General features: G+C 37.2%; 1 protein-coding gene across 1 annotated transcript in view; it reads right to left on the bottom strand.

Moving 5' to 3' along the window:
- KIAA0922 (KIAA0922 ortholog) overlaps positions 1-17,485 on the bottom strand; it is a 195,812-nt gene that overhangs the window by 35,770 nt on the left and 142,557 nt on the right. The window contains exons 13-21 of the mRNA XM_011969377.1: positions 14,971-15,124; positions 14,186-14,356; positions 12,699-12,768; positions 11,479-11,596; positions 9,287-9,428; positions 7,903-8,012; positions 6,620-6,692; positions 4,119-4,246; positions 1,787-1,929 (exon numbers count right to left, since the gene is read on the bottom strand). Of these exons, the coding sequence (XP_011824767.1) occupies positions 1,787-1,929; positions 4,119-4,246; positions 6,620-6,692; positions 7,903-8,012; positions 9,287-9,428; positions 11,479-11,596; positions 12,699-12,768; positions 14,186-14,356; positions 14,971-15,124 (1,109 nt within the window). The remainder of the gene's footprint in view (positions 1-1,786; positions 1,930-4,118; positions 4,247-6,619; positions 6,693-7,902; positions 8,013-9,286; positions 9,429-11,478; positions 11,597-12,698; positions 12,769-14,185; positions 14,357-14,970; positions 15,125-17,485) is intronic.

Consider the following 17,485-nt stretch of genomic DNA (forward strand, 5'->3'; position numbering starts at 1 on the left):
GACATATGCAGCTATTTAAACTTAATTAAAATACATTTTAAATTAACTTCAGTCACGGCAGTTATTTTTATTTTTGATTTTGTTTTTTTCTGAGACAGGGTCTCACGCTGTCACCCAGGCTGGAGTGCAGTGGCATGATCGTAGCTCACTGCAGCCCAGATCTCCTGGGCTCAATCAATCCTCCCACCTCTGCCTCCTGACTGACTGGGACTACAGGCATCTGCCACCATGCCTCGCTAATTTTCTCTTATTTTTAGTAGAGATGAGGTCTTGCTTTGTCACCCAGGCTGGTCTCAAATTCCTGAGCTCAAGAAATCTTTCCAACTTGGACTCCCAAAGTACTGGGATTACAGGTGTCAGCCACCACATCCAGTAACTATTTATTTTTAAAGACTTCTTTTTTTCTTCTTTGAGATGAAGTCTTCACTCTTGTCACCCAGGCTGGAGTGCACTGGCGTGATCTCGGCTCACTGCAACCTCCACCTCCTGGGTTCAAGCGATTCTCTGCCTCAGTCTCCTGAGTAGCTGGGATTACAGGCATGCGACACCTGCCCAGCTAATTTTTGTGTTTTCAGTAGAGACAGGGTTTCACCATGTTGGCCAGGCTGGTCTCGAACTCCTGATCTCAGGTGATCTGCCCACCTCAGCCCTCCAAAGTGCTGGGATTACAGGCATAAGCCAGCATGCCTGGCCATTTTTAAAGACTTCTTAACCACATGTGGCTAGCGGCTACTGTCTTGGATGACACAGATACAGAATATTTTTGTCATCACAAAAAGTGCTATTGGTTAGCACATTTTTAATGTTTTCTCCAGTCATCATTTCAGTGATTTTCTGTGATTAGGTAACTGACAGCCAAATGAACTGCTTCGTGTATTTATTTTAAATATTTAACACTACTCTGATAATTCAGCAATTACACAATCTTTTTTCCCTCTGTATCTTTTTGGTTTGTTTGTTTTAGAGAGGGGGTCTTGCTATGTTGCTCGGGTTGGCCTAAAACTCCTGAACTCAAGTGATTCTCCCACCTTAGCCCCTTGAGTAGCTGGGACTATAGGTGCTGATATGGTTTGCATCTGCATCCTCACCAAAATCTCATGTTCAATTGTAATCCCCAATGTTAGAGGTGGGACCTGATGGGAGGTCAATGGATCATGGGGGTGGTCTCTCATGGTTTAGTACCACCCCCCACTCCCGCAATGCTGTCACTGTGGTAGTGAGTTATCGTGAGATCTGGTTGTTTAAAAGTGTGTGACACCTCCTCTCCTCTCGTGCTCCTGCTCTAGCTATCTAAGATGTGCCTGCTTTCCTTTCATCATCTGTCATAATTGTAAGTTTTCTGAGGCTTCTGCAGAAGCTGAGCAGATGCCAGCATCATGCTTCCTGTACAGCCTGCAGAGCCATGAGCCAATTAAACCTCTTTTGTTTATAAATTACCCAGTCTCAGGAATTTCTTTACAGCAATATGAGAACAGACTAATAAAGGCCTGCACCACGACCTAGCTTATGTCTATTATCTAAGTTAAGTTAAATATCTAAAGATACCACTCTAATCCAGGGGTACCAGCCTATATACGCTCAAATGTTTGCCTGATTTCATTATTTGCATCAATACAATGAATTTACTATAAATTTTTAGAATTTAGAATTTAACAATTTTAAATTTTAGAATTTAGATTTAACAATTTTAAATTTTAGAATTTAAAATTTAGAATGTATAGAATCCTTTCACTCTCAGTTTTAATGCCAACCTTCCCTGTCAAGAGTGCCACGCATATGAACTCACGTCTACGGCAGTCCATCAGTGTGGACTCGGGCACCTTAAATCGGAGGGAGCCTCCTGCACCGGGAAGTCTTCCACCCACTTTTAATAACTCTCTCGCTCCAAATCCTTCCACGCCAATCATGTCAATAACAGTCAAGTTATTCCTGCAGTGAAAGGAAATACAAATCAAAAGGCATTACATGGAGTCACAAGGTACAATGTACTTGAATTTAAATATTCCCAGTTAGCAAGAATATTTTTAAACTTTTTTGAAGTTTTAAAAAAGAAAATCCATTTAAATAGTGCGGAATCTTCTTCCATCTCACAGAATAAGGGTGCAGCCACAGGCCAGGGAAGCTGCCACTGCCAAGTACCAAAGTGAGCTGACTGCAGCAAGAATATGCAAACAATCATGACCCCCTTCCAACTACAGCCCACACATGTAGCCTCATATGTTTTTCAAATTACTAGAAACCAGGGTAGTGATCAGACATTCGAGAAAAAAAACTGAAGAAATAAACTGGGGAACACAGACAAACACTAATAAATTTAGACAAAATGATAAAACTTATTTACAGGGTGAATTAAGGTGTTTTCATAGTAATCGTAAGAAATTCTGCCTTAGGGATGATACTAGACATAAAATTCTACTGTTTCTTTTGAAGTGAAGATTTAAAATATCACCCCATAAATAACATGTATCTAGTCAGGTTTTTATCAAATAGTGATTCAGACTAGCATGTATGTTTTCATTAATTGAAATTCCAGGACAAAAAGGTGGAAATGAGTTTTATTTTTTTAAATTTTTATTCATTTACTTAGGAGATAGGATGTTGCTCTGCCACCCAGGCTGGAGTGCAGTGGCATGACCACTGCTTACTGCAGCCTCAACCTCCCAGGCTCAGGCAATCCTCCTACCTCAGCCTCCCAAGTAGCTGGGCCCACACGCAAGCATCACCATGCCCAGCTAATACTTTGCAATTTTGTAGAGACAAGGTTTCACCACATTGCCCAGGCTGGTCTCGAACTCCTGGGCTCAGGTGATCTGTCCGCCTCGGCCTCCCAAAGTACTGGGATTACAGGCATAAGCCACTACACCTGGCCTGGAAACGATTTTTAAATCATGCATATTGGAGTGAAAGCCACTCCTCATAATGTAAATATTATAGAAGCAGCAAGAGAATTCATTTTACTTTTGTAATTATATAGAATACACTGAAACAGCTTTACATCTTTAAAGGATTAAAGAGACTTTATTAACCATTTAAATACCTTTAAGTGATGGAGTAATAGATGACTGATGTTATTTACAGGACAGAAACTACCAGAAATAAATTAACTTCTACGAAAAATTTAGACTTTTTTTTCAAGTCTGAGATAGTTCAACCTGGGGTGAAATAAAGTTTGTCTCTGCACTTCCTAGGACCTTAGTTCTTCGACGAAAAGTCAGTTTAAATGAAACACTAAGTCAAAAAAAATGTTTTTTAAAGAAAAAAATAAACAGAAAAAAGAAACACTAAGTCAACAGGGCATTAAGTATTTTTAGTTAAAATGCTTAATGAATAAACTCTTAAGAACTTTAACTTTTTTTAATATCATTCATTTGCAGAAGAACAAACTTACATATTAAAGAAAATCCTGAATAATAAATTTTTTGCCAGGTGATCTGATACTACAAGTTTTTAAAAAATAACTCAAATGTCATTTATTAAAAATTAAATTTGTGTTATACTTCTCACTGATGCATAGAGCTTCAAGATACATCTGTATTTACTGTAAATTTTTAAAAGCCTTTCAAGACTACCTAAAGATGAAAACAATTTAAAAATGAAACACATTTAGCATACTTAAATCAGTTAGCAGTAACTCATTTCAAAGGAAGAAAAGGAATAAAAAGAGCCAATGGGCTGAATGAAACACCTTTTCTATTGTCCTTTGGGCTACCGAGAATTCCAGGAGCAAAAAAGAGATGAAAATGATACAAGTTTGTTCAAATACTAAAGACTGAAAATATCTACAGCAGTCCTTTAATGATCTTTCTATGCTAAGGACAGATTTGCATGAGTGTGTTCCGCCGTTTGAGACAGCTGGACGAGAAGCTGTGTGGAAAGCACCACCTCTCCTGGAGACATGCACGCACACTCCCTGTTGGAGAAGAGAGGAGACTGAGGCCCTGGGAATTACATATCAAGCCTCCAGCGACCTCCTTCTCAGCTTCCACTTCTTCCTACCCTGCAACACAGTCTTCATCCTGAAGGTCTGATTGAGAAGTAAATGTCAACTATCAGCTAAAGAGATTTACACAGATGAGTCAGCGAGAAAGAAACAGATTCTACAACAGGAACACACCTACCGGATTAGTATGAGTGAGGTAACTTTTCCATAGTCAGTGGGTGTGAAAACTACGCCAACCCTTTTCATTTCCAAAGGCTGCAGATGTAAGTGGAGGATGCCAAACCTGGATTCCTCAGAATGCGTACCCTGCAAATTATTAACAAATTAAACAATGTCATACTCCTAGAAAGCAAGCTTCCATTGTCATTAAGTGCATCCTAGAGTTTAAACATGATTGCTTTTCTTTTAATGTCCAGATTTGATCATCCTAATCAACCTGTTTGAACTTGCTTATCCTGAGAGTTCACTCCAATAAACAGCTTCTGAGCCACAGCTAAGAAATATAGGCGGAGGCTACAGGACAGCCTGACACAGATGCTGGAGAGGGGATTTGCTTCCTGGTTTGGATGGAAGTTGGGGCTAGCTTTCTAGACAAAGATGCTCTGAATGTAAATCATCAATCAGAAAACAGACCCAATAGCCTCTGCTTGAATGCTAAAGCAATCTGACAAGACCACTCACCCACCATTGGATAACCCAAAGATCTCTTTATATAAATTCTTTATATTGAATTTAAGTTTATACAGAAGTCATCTTTATTATATTTAGTATCTCCAGTCAGAAGAAAGATCTTTATTTACTCACATCTTCCTCTATGCCCTCCAAGATGTCTTTTGGTGTTTTTTGTTTGGTTTTGTTTTGTTTTTGCATAAAACTTGTGCTCTAAATTTAGTATCCAAGGTTTAATTTTTTTATCTTTTTGTTAAGTGGACTTTCCCTCTTTCCACTGCTTTTTCTAGCTCCATTTCACTAAAAACAATGCATAATTTCTTAGAGCTATTATATAATCTGAAGAATATTATTTCTCTTTGTTTTTAACTTTTATTTTTCAATTATTGCTAGTGTTACCCATGCCACCTGAAAAAAAGAAACAGTAATAGTATTTGATAATTTGATTCATTTTTATTAGAATTATAAACTCCATGAAGGAAGAAACCCTGTTTTATGCACGTAATATAAATACTGAATTTAAAAGCTGCTGACTTCTGGTGTTAAACTTATAGTAAAAACAGCACCTCTATTATTAAATAGTTCTTATATGCCAGGCACTGACATTTTTAGGGTATATAAAAAATTCCAATGCTCTTAACCAAAGGAACTATATTTCTAAAAGCAAATCAGCAAAATCAAAATGCAGGAAGCCTTTCTTTACATGACGATGAATTCTAGTAACAATTTTGAGTTAAATTTTAACTCAGTGTTTTCAAGGCACTGATATTAACTATTCTTTTCGTCAATGTCATAAATTAACAATAGCAATAATTTCCCTTATCCCAAAATGTATAATATTTCTTGGGAAAAATATTCCGTCATAGATAAAAACTTTCTCCAAATGAGTTGTATCATTTATTCACATCTAAATAGAATATTTAGATTTAAAATAAATGGGCATTATTTTTGAAATTTCAAGATGTCATGACCGAATACCAGTGAGGCAAGACATCACTTAGTATTTTGGACTAATTGTCTTGAATAGCCTTGAAGACCTCCTGGTAGAGAAACTGAGACAGAGTGAGAGGGGCAGGCTCACTAACAAGAATAAGACCACACCTGGGTGCAAGGCTTCACCCCTACCCGCAACAATGCTGCCTCAACACTTAAGAAAAGAAAGGAGAGTCTGCGGCAATGGCTTACCTGTGGTCTTCCTCCTTCTGTTATCGAAATTAATCTAAAGCCAACAGTATATTTTTGGAGGGATAAAGATAAAGAAGAAAATACTCAAGGCGCTTAAATGTGTATGTATAGTAAAAATAGAGATATCTGCATACGTGAGTTTATATGTATATGTATGTATTTTTTGTCAACAGATGTTCCACTTTTGAATTGATATGAAACACAGAATACCTGCAAGGCCAACACTCAGCTATACACAAATAGCCATGGAATGACTGAGTGGAAACTGAGAAGTAAGGCTGCCAAGTCCCCAGGCAAACAGCATCTTCACCACATGACATGTTTACTCCTACTCCTAAGTATTTGGGCAAGACCTCATGATTGCCCACAGGCTTAAGAATTTTAGACTAGTCCTTTTTTATAGATAGAGTAAACATCACAGAAATTGGGTGACTTGCTAAAAACAGGAACACAGTTTAGTAAGAAAAGATTTTTTTAAATGTATTTGTTTTTACCTTGGCTTGCCTTAAAAAAGAATTTGAGGGCCAAGGAATCTTAAGAGAATTATAAATTCTGGGGTCTCAAGTTTCACGGTTTACCTGTTATTTCTTTACTCACATGATTCCAAATCATCAAATTAAAATGATTTAGAGCTAACATAAACCCGGCTCCTATTGCATTAGTTAACTGCAAAAGTCTGCTATGTATTGTTAATACCTAGAGAATAAAAATAAAAGAGCCATATATAGTACATAAAAGACATTTTAAACATAAATCAGTGAGGTCCATATGCTCATGTGTCTAGTTTGTCGGCATTCTTTTTTCTGTGTTAGGATAACATCCTACCAGGTAAGGGCAAGCTTCAGTGAGCTGGAATTCACCAGTTGTGAAATTAATCATCTGCATATCAGTGCCAAACCTATAAGGAAAAAAGCAAATGTTTACAATAGCACTCACATCTGCCAATAAAGGTTTAATAAGTGTGTGCACACATATACATTTATACATAGGTGAGTACATGTTTGTGCACACACATACACACAAAATTCATCCCGTGCTGTCACCACTGTGTCCTAGGTCCATCCCACATTCCCATACCCATGACTGCCATATTGTCAGTGATCAATAAATATTGCTAAATGAATGACTTTGGCATCACAGGATATAAGGAAGGAGATGGTGACAGAAGCTCTAAATATAAAGCAAATTTTTTGGAAAAAAAAGTGACTCTCAACCAAAGGCAATTTTATCCCACAGGAAACATTGGGCAACGTCTAGAAACATTTTTGGCTGTCACAGCTGGGAAGGTCCTACTGGCAACTAGTGGGTAGAAGCCAGAAATGATGCTAAACATCCTTTGACACACAAGATGGCCCCTCCCACCCCCACCAAACAGAATGGTAGAACCATCTGGTGCAAAACATCAATACTGCGAAAGCTGAGAAACCCTGGGATAAGGGTGGATCTTACTAAACGAGAAGCTGGAAACATTCTAAGTAAAACTGTGATTGTGTGAAAATAAGATATAACAGACATGAACTAATTATCATCTCTTCATGTTTAGTGCTAGACAAGAATATACATTAAACCCTCTGCATCTGCAGGTCCCAAACCTGCAGGTTCAACCAACCACAGGTGGAGAACCCTCAAATAAGGAGGGCCAATTTTTCCATCAATAGTTTTAAAGGACTTCAACATCCTTGGGATTTTAGTATCCGAGGGGGTCCTGCAACCAATTCCCCCGCAGATATGGAGGGCCAACTGGACTAAAACACTAAACTTATTTATGCTGCCCAGAAATCACCATGATTGCGAGTCTAAATGTTAGGAGTGTATGTGAAGAAAAAATGATGATATAGGTTCCCTCGCTAAAGAAAAGGATGTTCTGTTGGTTAGTGGACTTCACACAGTAACACTGAAGATGCCACATAACACACAGAGCCAGGCAGTTGCATCAAATCACACGTACAAGGAGCAGGATGCCCAAGGTCCATGAGCTAGCTAACAGGTTAATACTGTGTCCACATCCACACGCAGGGCCTGGTTGAAACACTGCAGGACATTAAGTAATTCTAAGTCTTCCCAGTACTTCCCAAACTGCCTCTCAGAAAAAAAAAAAGTCTTCATACCATCTGTGGAGCAGGTGTACCAGGGCTTCGGGTTTAGGGTACAAGGAGAGAGGCAGGAGCTGCAAGGAGACCGGCCAAGAGGACGGGTTCTGCACCACAAAGTACTTTACCTAGGTGTGAGGAAAGACAAGTTAAAACCCTGAGAGGGACACCGCATCCCTCCTGAGACATTCTGGCCAAAAAAAGCATAACCTAATCATGAGGAAACATCACGTAACTCCAATCAAGAAACATCATAGGAAATAAATGGCCAGCACGCTTCAAAAATGTGTATGTCATAAAAGGCAAAGAACGGCTGGGGAAGATTAAAGGAGACTAAAAAGACCTGCCAATGAAATGAGAAATCCTGGACTGGATTCTGAACCAGGAAAAAAAATGCTGTAAAGTATGACAGTGGGATCTCTGAAAACACTTGATCTACATATACTGTATATATGTAGTATATATACATATATACTGTGTGTGTATATGTATACACCATAGATTAAATAACACCATCATGATTGTTACATTTTCTGATTTTGATCATTATACTCTGGTTCAGAAAAAAGCCCTTGTTCTTAAATAATTCACACTGAAAGTTAGAGGTAAGAGGGTATAACGTCTGACACTCAGATGGCTCACAAAGACATGTGTATGCAGAAAGAGAATGTTCAAGCAAGTGTGGCAAACATTAAAAATTGAGGAATCTTTACAAAAAGATTCTTTTCTTTTTGCAAGCTCTTGATTTTCTCTTTGGGAGCTCCTGATATACTACTCTTGAAACTTTTCTCTAAGTTGAAATCATTTAAAAATAAAAAGTTAAAAACCGGCCTGAGGATGTCATCCCCAAGAAAATCTATGGGCACCTGATATGGCATACATTATAATTCACGTCATATGTGGTATAGAGTTCTTAGCCATGAGACATAAATGGAAGTCTGCTGGAGGCACCTTCTCTTTGCCCAGTCTTCCTGCCACCAGAGCTGGACAAGAGAGGCACAGACAAGCACCAAAGCCAACACGCTAAGGATGGACAGTAGACAGGGAGAGAAGCCTCAGTCCCTGAGGGCATCACAGAGAGCACAACCTGACTTCCTCTGGACTTCTCCCCTTTGAGCTTCTTGTTATAAAATGACTCCTAATTAAGCCAGTCAAGATTTTCTCTGCTGTTTGCAGTTGAGTACTTTGTTAACTGACACATTTATGGAGTGTACATTCAATTCAAAGTCTATTTGTTTCATGCGTTTTCAGTCTGCTTAGAGTTTTACTGCTCATCTAGTTCTTTTGACATCTCCTTAATTTTGGCTTTGAAACAGTAGCTCTAGGTGGAAAATCTGGTACTTTGAAAACCCAAGCACTGGGGAGTCACTGACAAAGAGATGGAAAGACACACGGTCCTCACCACGCTGCTCCTAAGGGCAGTTGCGCTGAAGTTTAACACGAGGCCAGGCTCTGCGACCAAACGAGGCAAAAAGAAAACAAAGGACTCTGACTCCTTGGATTTCTTCAAGTGAGCAAATCGAGTGGTTCCCAAAACATTCCTCCTGTTTAATTGATAAAGAAACTATTATGAAAAACAATTTTGATATTTAAAAATTTAATACTTAATAATTTTGTTATTTAGGGAAATCACTAAATACTATTCCCTCTTAAATGAAAAGGGCTCTTGGGGAAATGGTTTACTCTAAGTCTGGGGATGGGAAAGTACAAGATTGACCCTAGAAAGCCCTGTTTTACTAGAAAACAAGGAAGCACTCAAACAACAACAGGAACATTGCAAAGGACCACACAAGCCAGCCGAAGAGCTCCTACCAGCCAAATTTGGAACAATTTATCATCAAAAATTATAGTGATGGTAAGAGAGTACAACACTGCAACTAAAGAATGAGAGTGATGCTTAAAAGCAAGAGAAACACTCTTTTAGAAAAAAAAAAAAAATCTGCCAATAAATGTAGAATGAACAAAATAATCAGAAACATCATTCTGCAGCCATTAGTCTAACAACTGATTCCAGCAAGGATTATCAATAAATACTAAAACCATGGGGTGAAACATCCTTAGGGAACAGGGCATTTATATGGTAATTTATCAAATTATCACAGCACAGATTTATTAATTATACAAGGAAAAAGGTATGTACAATGGAGAGTTCTGTCACTCATCACCTAAGCCAAGCGACTCAACTTAGCAACGCCAGTAATGGAACAAACTGACATTTATGCACCTCCTGATGAGATGAAATAATACAGACACAAGTTCAACCAGGTAACTCATATTCTCGCCAAAAACATTTAACCAGATCATGATCTTGAGGAAGCAAACAGAAAAATCCAGAGTGTGGAATGTTTTATAAAACAACTGGCCTGAACTTTTGAAAAGTATCAACATGATGAAAGATAGGAACACTAGTCTAAAGAAAACTAAAAAAACATGACAACCAAATGCAATGCATGGCCTTTAAATGGATTCTGGATTCAAAGAAAAGATAAAGAAAAAAGCAGATATAATGAACACTACTGGATCAACTAGGGAAAATTTTTAACACAGACTGTATATTAAACAATATAATTATATGAATGTCAAGTTTGTTGGGTATGCAACAGTAGTAGAGTTAGATACAAGAAAATATTCTCCTTAGGAAATAAAGAATTTCCTAATAAAGTATTGAGAGTTGAAGTATGACATCTACAGCTCACTTTAAATGACTCAGCAAAAGTCTGTGTGTGTGTGTGTTTCTATGTGTGTGTGTACACATATAGAGAGAAATAAAGCAAAAGTGATAAAATGTGAGCATCTGGTGAACAAAATCTAGATGAGGAATATCTGAGAATTCACTGTACTATCCTCAACTTCCGAGGTTTGAAATTTGTCAAAATTGGAGAGAAGTATCAATCACTAGAAACTAAGGACTGTAATATCAATAAAATACTGTGTGCAGTCGTTGGCCCTTATGCATAGTTTTGCTTTCTACAGTTTCAGTTACCTGTGATCAACTGGGGTCTGAAAATATTAAGCAAAATATTCCAGAAATAATTCCTAACTTTTATATCACACACAGTACTGAGTAGCATGATGAAAGTTCAAGCCGCCCCACTCCATCTTGTCTGGGACATGCAAAACATCCCTCTGCCCAGCATATCCACACTGGATCCACTACCTGCCTGCTAGTCACTTAGTAGCCATCTCAGTCATCAGGTCAACTGTCCTGGCATCACAGTGCTTTTGCTCAAGTAGCCCTTACTTCACTTAATAATGGCTTTAAAGTGCAAGAACAGTGATGCTGACAATTCAAATATGCCAAAGAGAAGCCACAAAATGCTTCCTTTTACCCAAAAAGGTGAAAAGTTGTTGACTTAATAGAAAAAAATTGTATGCTGAGACTGCTAAGATTTACAGTAAGAACGAATCTTCTATTTGTGAAACTATGAAAAAGGAAAAATAAATTCATGCATCATATATAGGGTTTGCTACAGTTTCAGGCATCCATGGTGGGGTGGGGGTGGGGGGTCTTAGAATGTATCCCGCAGGTAAGGAGGGACTACCATAACAGTGTCTCCCCACTACTGAACAAAAAAGACGACAGTGGAGACATACTTGCAGACGTCACCATTTTTGTATTTCTTCCATCCTTCATATAATTTATTTGCAAGTTCAGAATCCACATCCCAAGTAGACTGATCGAGAGAAAGGCTCCCATTCCAATTAGGATTTCCTAAAAATTAGATCAGATTCCATATTTAGATTTACAGAAAACATAATTCACTTAAGTAAATAATGCCAAGGGCTGAATATTAAACTTCTTAAACTGAGAGGACTGTAGGGTTAATAAATGCCACCTCTGTCCTCTGCTGCTTACTAATTAAAAGTCCCTCTAACTCAATGGTAAATGATATCAAATTAAACAAACATGTCGTAAAACAAAACTAAATCGAGTTATGTAAAGGTAATAACGTAAAAGACACATGGCTCATGAATACAGCCTGAAACAAAATTATACTTGGAACATTTTTAACAGCTTTAAATCTAAAATGTGAAACTCCTTCCACACACATGCTAATCATCAACAAGTCTTCCAGGTCACCATCTAGAGTGCTGAGAGAAAACAGTAGTTCTTGAAAGGGGGCACAGACCAGGAGCCGATCCTAGAGAAGGTGCATGTTTATAACTGGTCTATTGTTCACCTCATTCTACCAACAGATTTGTTCTGTCTTCCTAAGGAGGGTATCAGGAAGGAGAGGTGGGAATCTTTAAAAACAAAACAAAACAAAAAAAAACTATACTTTAAAACTCTCCTTAAATATCTTTATAAATCAAGACAAAAACAAACAAACAAAAAACACAAAAAAAAAACCCCAAAACAAGAAACAGCTCGTACCTCAACACTAAGGCCCTTCAGTCTCAAATCACAACTAGCACCCTCTGCAAGATGTTTACACTCCTATAACTTAAGTCCTCAAATACAATTCCAAGTTATTTTTACTAACTTCTAGTCAGTTCTTTTACAAAAGAATCAGAATCTTCCAATTTTTCCTATGGGTGCTATGATGATCAAACAACGTTATTTGAAAAAAAAATCCCTTGCGGAAGTACAAGCTACTAGATAATAAGGGGGCATTCTTTACACAAGTACCCCAGGTGTTTCTGGAGGGTTCTTAACAATTTTAAGTCATTCTGTTAATGATCATCCTCTCTACAGAATATGATGCAATTACCTTTATAGAACTAATTATTCCATTGACAAATGCTAATTTTCCTCACTACTTCCCATCCCCCAAACTAGAGTTCTACAGAAAGCCTAAGGGCAAAATACTTACCTGCTTTTGATTTTCCCATGAAATAATGCATGCCACAATGTGCTATCACTTCAAAACCCAGACTCCCTTCCTAGATTGAAAAGTAATATATGAATAACTTAAAACACAGCACTAAACATAAAAATCCCAATGCACTAAAATTCAAAGCAGACATTGGCCTGCACCTCAGTGAACTTCCCTTTAACCATGAGCCAAAAAGTTACTTTCTAATTTTTTAGGCATTTTCAGAGAAATCTGAACTGTCTCTCCCTAGGAGGGTCACTGAGTGGATTCTGCACGCACAATAATCAATGACAAGAATGACCCCTGGGCCCACAAGACCCGAAATTGCCATCTGAATGAAAGATTATGATCACATGGCTGCACTGAAGCCTGGGCAACAGAGTGAGACCCTAGCTGTAAAAAAAAAAAAAAAAAAAAATTTTAAAGATTAAATTAGTCTCAGGACATTCTCAGGGGTTAGAGGTTGTTTTTGTTTTTTTTTTCTTTTTTTTTTTTTAACTGAACCCTAATCTTCTGGGAAACAGTACACTGATCTATAACTCCTAGCTATTCAGGACATTTAATTTCCCATTTCCTACAGGTATGGAGAGTACAGACACAAGACTTCCACATACACCTGAAACCTGCCTGCTGCTCTCACAGTCACTCTGCTGATATGCATCTCTTGAATAGAAAAAAAAATTTCTAAGAAACCACCCCTGCTCGAAATATGGATATAAATGGAATTAACCTTACACTCTGTTTAATTTTAGAATTCCTATCTGCACGCTTTCAGCTAGTTAAGCATGAGACATTTCTAACTATGAAAGATCCATACTATAAGTGAGAAAAAAATAAAGATGGTTGCATGAATGTTGCATAGAAAAACCAGAATCCAGAGGTATACAAAATAGCTTGGAGCAAAAAGAAGCAAAAATAATAACCAAATGAAAAGAAATAAATATTAAAGAAAAAAGAGACATATTTAAGACAGTCTAAATTAAATACAATTTACCCAGATTTTAGAAAGCCTTTTCTTAATTGTGAACCTTTTCAGGCTTTAGACTTGGCCCACTAAGGAAATTCAAGGATTACGAGCAACTGAGAGTCACTTAGAAGAGATCCAAATAAAGCATTTAACAATCTAATTTATTAAGTCATTGCAAGTATGTACTAAAAACCAAACTGCGTTTTCTATAGCTAACACATATTCGTTGCTCTACAAATTTTGGAAATAAATGAAAATGATATCTATTAATCTATTGGTCATGCCTTATTTCATTCAAGAACTTCAAATTACTTGATAAAAAAGAAAACTCTTTCCAAATAAAGATTTCTATGTCTGAACAATTTATCATCCAAAATTGGCCTGGTAATACCCTTCAGTTTCTTAGCCTTAAAGAACATGAGCTTAACACAGTTAATAAAACTCAAGCACTAAAGACTAATAAAAAGCAACAGTAATTAAGAAAACTGTAACACACATATAGTATTGTAGAAAATACCTTGGTTGGTGCTGAATAAATCTGTAGAGGTATTGCAAAAATGGCACCTATGTTTGTAGTCAAAAATACATTGGTGAATAGATTTATGGCAATGTCTTTAACAGCAAGTTTCAAAGAAAATATATTCCAACAGCCTGGAGGTAGAAATAAAGGGCCAGTGAAATTCAGAATCTAAAAAGAAAAGAAGCAAGAGAAATTACTTTTCCTAACACTAATTATGATTAAAATCATTATAAAGTATGATGCTAACGTTCTTCTATATTTCAGAAAGTATGACTTTACTCAGTTATTTCCAGATCAAAATTTGCAATACTTTTATAGAAATGATAGGTTACAAATAATGCTTAAAGATGACACTGTTTTAAATTTCACAAAAATAATCTTGAAATTTCAGGAAGTGATATTTTGCCAAAAAAACCCTACTATTTTATCATGAACCAGGCTCATTTTAACTAAATATAACCTTTTTAGAACAAACCATATACATAATATTTTTGAATAATGGTAAGAGCAAATATTTTGAAAGGTTATATCCTGGTCTCCTTGAGCTCTTTTAAAAATAGTTTTTTAAAAAGAGAGAAAGAGAAATCTCCTAAAAGTAATTCTGAAAATGTCAAAAGAAAAATACATGTTTTAAAAATCGTAAGTTAAAATTAAATTGTATTTAAATAATTTCATAGCACTGGAATAATTTTTATTATTTTATGGAAACAATTTCACAGCATCTGACCTTAAACAAAGCTTAAAATAAGCTAAAACTTCGGGGAAAAAAATACTATATGTACCTTTAAAATGTGCTTGGTCTCCTTGGAAACAAACACATCATTTAATACAACACTACGGTCAAAATGGTTTCGGTACCATATTGACCAAAGTCCTGATGTGTTCTCACGAGTCTCTATGTGAAACTGGGTTGCAGAAGAGTCCATTCTAAAATACCTGTGAACAGAGGACATGCATGCTATCAGCCCTGAGTGTGGGACAACAGTCAGCCCTCTTATGAGCCTCTAACTGCAAAAACAGGAGCATCATAAAACGTTACTAAATGAAAGCTAGCGCCAGAGACGACCTCAGCAATCACCTCCTTCAACCTTTGGGCTCACATGGGGAGCAACCGGAAGCCAGGGGGAAGCAACCAGGCTGTGTCCAGCACAGCTCACAGAGGTCGTCAGGGCCAAACCAGGACCTGAAGTCAACTCAGAAACACCATGTGAACATGTACGCTTTTCACACATCTGGGATGCCTGACACTGAACCTATTTCATAAACTGAATTATTTCACTTCCTTTTCCCCATTCAGCTAATATCCCTTTCACTGCCTGTTAGCAGTGCGAAGGCAAGGGGCGGCAAGGCCAGAGAGAGAGAGAGTCATACAAGTCCTATCAGTATATTTTTACACCATTTCTAGAGGGGAAAACAACAACAACAACAACATAAGATTTCAGGGAAAGTGGAAGTCACCTACCCCTGAGCCACAGAAGAGAAGACGCATGCTTTCAGTGTTGGAGTGCGTGTTGTTTTTCTCACATCTTCTATAATTCCACTGTCACAGGATGCAGCTGCTTTGTGGTATAAAGAAATAAATGTGAAGCTTAAGTACCTTTTCTTTCATTAAGCCTGAACAAAAGACCTATGTGTCTTGTTTATTTATAACTTTTTATTCACTTTTCTGTCTCCATTAAAATAGCGAATCAGACATAAAAGGTAACTATTTTCTCAAATGTTCCTGTCATCTTCTTTGTTACCAATTATCCAGAAAGCCACACTTTTTCAAACCAACTTCTTTACCAGAAATGACAAAAGTGAAACAAGAAGCTCACTTGGCAGAGTAAGGGGGAATGTGTGGAGGCACGAGCAAGACAGGAATAAAACCTAAACAGCAAAAGGGAGCTGACCAGCAGAAAGCGAGCTGTATTTGAAAGCACTGCTGATTGATGAAAATAATACTTTTAAGCTCTCCTTGATTTAGGTCATAATCCTAAGTCACTTGTGTTCAATTCTTAACTCTCTGATGCTAATAACCAACTTTTTAAAAGTTATATATATGTTTTTAAAAATTCGAACACTAACAAAAAATGTGAAAATAAAGTCTACCTTTCTTCAACCTGACTCCCAATTATCTTAGAGGAGGCAGCTGTTAGCAGTTTCTCCAACATCCTTCCAGGTGTTCTGTGCATGTATAAGTACACAGATATCCTCTAAAAAAAATTAAATGTATACACGCTGCTCACATCACTGTTCATGCATGTTTCTGAACACTCTCTCACATCTGAACACAGATGTTCAGCTCTTCTGTCCTCACACACACACATTTCTATAGGTACAGTTTTGAATACACACATATCTGGAGGATAAACTCTTAAAACTAGAATTAAGGATCAAAGAGCATATATGTGCATTTTAAATTTTCATAGAGATTGCCAATTTTCCCTCGAAAACAGCCTGCATATTTAGACTCTCGTCAGAAACATAACAGTGCTTTCCTTCCTAATCATTATCTACAGAGAATATTAAGCTTTAAACTCAAAATCCTACATATGTGGCAGAATAAAAGTGGCATCAACAATAGTTTCTACATCACACTATCTTAGAACCACTAAGGCTGGGACTTCTTGAAATGAAATGCGTTCACTTCACTTTTCTGAAACCATGCCTAATCTGTAGTTGTAGAAAGAGTTGCCATGATGACAACAAGATAACAAAAGTCAAACGACAATCTGTTTAAAAATCTGTACCTTTGCAGGTAAAAGAAGCAATTTTTGTAAAGTTTGTTGTAGAAGTAGGTAGTAGTACTGGTTCAAACTGCAGAGACAGAGCATCTCTCTGTGAGAAATGGCGTATATCCTGAAACAGAAGAAAAGTCTCACATTACTACTCTCAGCTGGGAGAGTATTTATCCAGTTTGAATCAACTGTTAGAATAAATCGCACAGACCAGCCATACATAGCAACTGCTCAGCATCTGTGCCATAACCACATGGAGGGGATGCTGACAATCTTCATACAAACAGAGGTTCAAGCAAGGGCAAAGGGGCTTACGTTAAAGAAAAAGAGAACAGAGATAGTGCTTCTGTCTCTTCTGAGAACAGAAGCACTGTCTCCGTTCCTGAAAAGCCCTCATATTCTACAATTAAATGCACACTTGCAATTTCAAAATTTACTTTAGGTAAGCATTTACAATTACCTGTATCCATATAAGGCTGTTTCCTGAATGTAATATATACATATTTACTGCTGAATCATCTGTCCAAAAGAATCAGAGTATTAAAACAGAGTATTTAATCAGAGATTAAAACAGCCA

This window comes from Mandrillus leucophaeus, unplaced genomic scaffold (genome assembly GCF_000951045.1).
Source record: "Mandrillus leucophaeus isolate KB7577 unplaced genomic scaffold, Mleu.le_1.0 Scaffold888, whole genome shotgun sequence".
Taxonomy (NCBI): Eukaryota; Metazoa; Chordata; class Mammalia; order Primates; family Cercopithecidae; genus Mandrillus; species Mandrillus leucophaeus.